This window comes from Lottia gigantea, assembly GCF_000327385.1.
Source record: "Lottia gigantea unplaced genomic scaffold LOTGIsca_2378, whole genome shotgun sequence".
Lineage (NCBI taxonomy): Eukaryota > Metazoa > Mollusca > Gastropoda > Lottiidae > Lottia > Lottia gigantea.
The window spans coordinates 6896-8429 of NW_008708697.1; the positions used below are offsets into that span (position 1 = coordinate 6896).

Genomic DNA, 1534 nt, shown 5'->3' on the forward strand with positions numbered 1-1534 from the left:
AAGATGGTCAAACAATGTGTTATAGCAATTTGAAAATGAACAACACCTGGCTGAAAGCAGTAGACATAATATTGATCAGTTTGTGATAGTTCTTTTGAAATAATTAGGAATATAAGATCTATTGTTTTGCATTGGACTTTTTTTAAGGATGCCTTTTTTTTTAGCTCAAGCTGTTGTTGTATCTAATTCCTTCAAAAATATATCAAACTAGGAATTTAACTCACTATTTCTATATATCACAGAGTATCTTAAAATGATGAAAGATCTTTTTAACATTCAATCTCGGATAATTCTCGACACACATGGATTTGAAGGCCCAAATTTCATCAGTGAGCTGTGAACACTATTACTGATTGGCTTAGCTATAAAATTCCAGATTATGAGACTAAAGTATGATGGCGCATCTTTCCCTTTAACAATAACCATCCCCTCATTTTGATTTTATATTTGAAAATTTGTCTATTCCAGCCGTGGACTGTCAAGTTGGAGACTGGGGTGATTGGTCTGAATGTGATAATCCATGTGGATACGGCAGTAAAAAACGTATACGAAAGGTCAAAGTTCATCCTGAAAATGGCGGAAAACATTGTCCAGTTTTAAAACAGCGTCAAGTCTGTGCTGGGGACGGAAAATCTGATATCTGTTTACAACAGTCGGTCGAAAATCAGTTTGAGGAATTACAAGGTAAGTCATTTTTTTCTGCATTTTACATAAATTAGTTAAAGAAATTACGTAAGACTTGAAGAACATTTAGAAGTAAGGAGTATATAACACAAACACCAAACAATATGGAAGAAGGAGACATACAACGTTTAAAGGGATAGACCAGTTTATTTTCAATGTGAGAGTTGAAATATCTATGTAACCGTTTACTAATTATTCTATCGATTGTGACTTAACACTTGGTTTTTTCACGTTGAAACTTATACAAAAGGTAGAGGCATCTTTCTCTACGTGTTGGCATGACGAATTATGTATTTCACGAACAAGACCACGAAAACTCTTGGAAAAAACCGGTCTAGCCATTTTACTCAAAGATATTAAGCACAACCTACACCTAAAGTAACAAAAACATACAAAACTTGTAGAATACCATCAAGGGTTTTTACATTCAGCCACTTTTCAAACAATGAAAAAAAAACAGCTAAAAAACACAACACGACTAGTAAAAAAACAGTTACATTAAAAAACTATCTGCTCTAAAGGTTTTAATAAGGAAAGTTTTAATAAAGAAATTATAGTTTATAAAGTTCTTGAAGTACAAATACAGCACACGAACTAATATATTAGAAAAATCATCTTAAAGGAGTAAGTGAGCCATTTGATTTTAGTCTTGAATATATGTAAATAGTCTTCAGAAGTACTAGAAATGTACGAAAATCACATCATTTCTTTAAAAATACTTCAAACTAGGAATTTTACTCACTTTTTCTATATATGTCTTTTCTATATATCACAGAGTATCTTCAATTGACGAGTCGTCATTTTAACATTCAAACACAGATAATTCTAGACACAAATTTTAACTGTGAAC

General features: G+C 31.7%; 1 protein-coding gene across 1 annotated transcript; it reads left to right on the forward strand.

The window, feature by feature from the left end:
* Nucleotides 1-470: 470 nt before the first annotated feature.
* LOTGIDRAFT_147399 (hypothetical protein) lies at nt 471-719 on the forward strand (the record flags this gene model as incomplete). The annotated part of the gene is made up of 1 exon (XM_009055197.1): nt 471-719. A coding segment is annotated over one exon (249 nt), but the record flags the coding sequence as incomplete, so codon positions are not given.
* Between the last annotated feature and the right edge of the window lie 815 nt (nt 720-1534).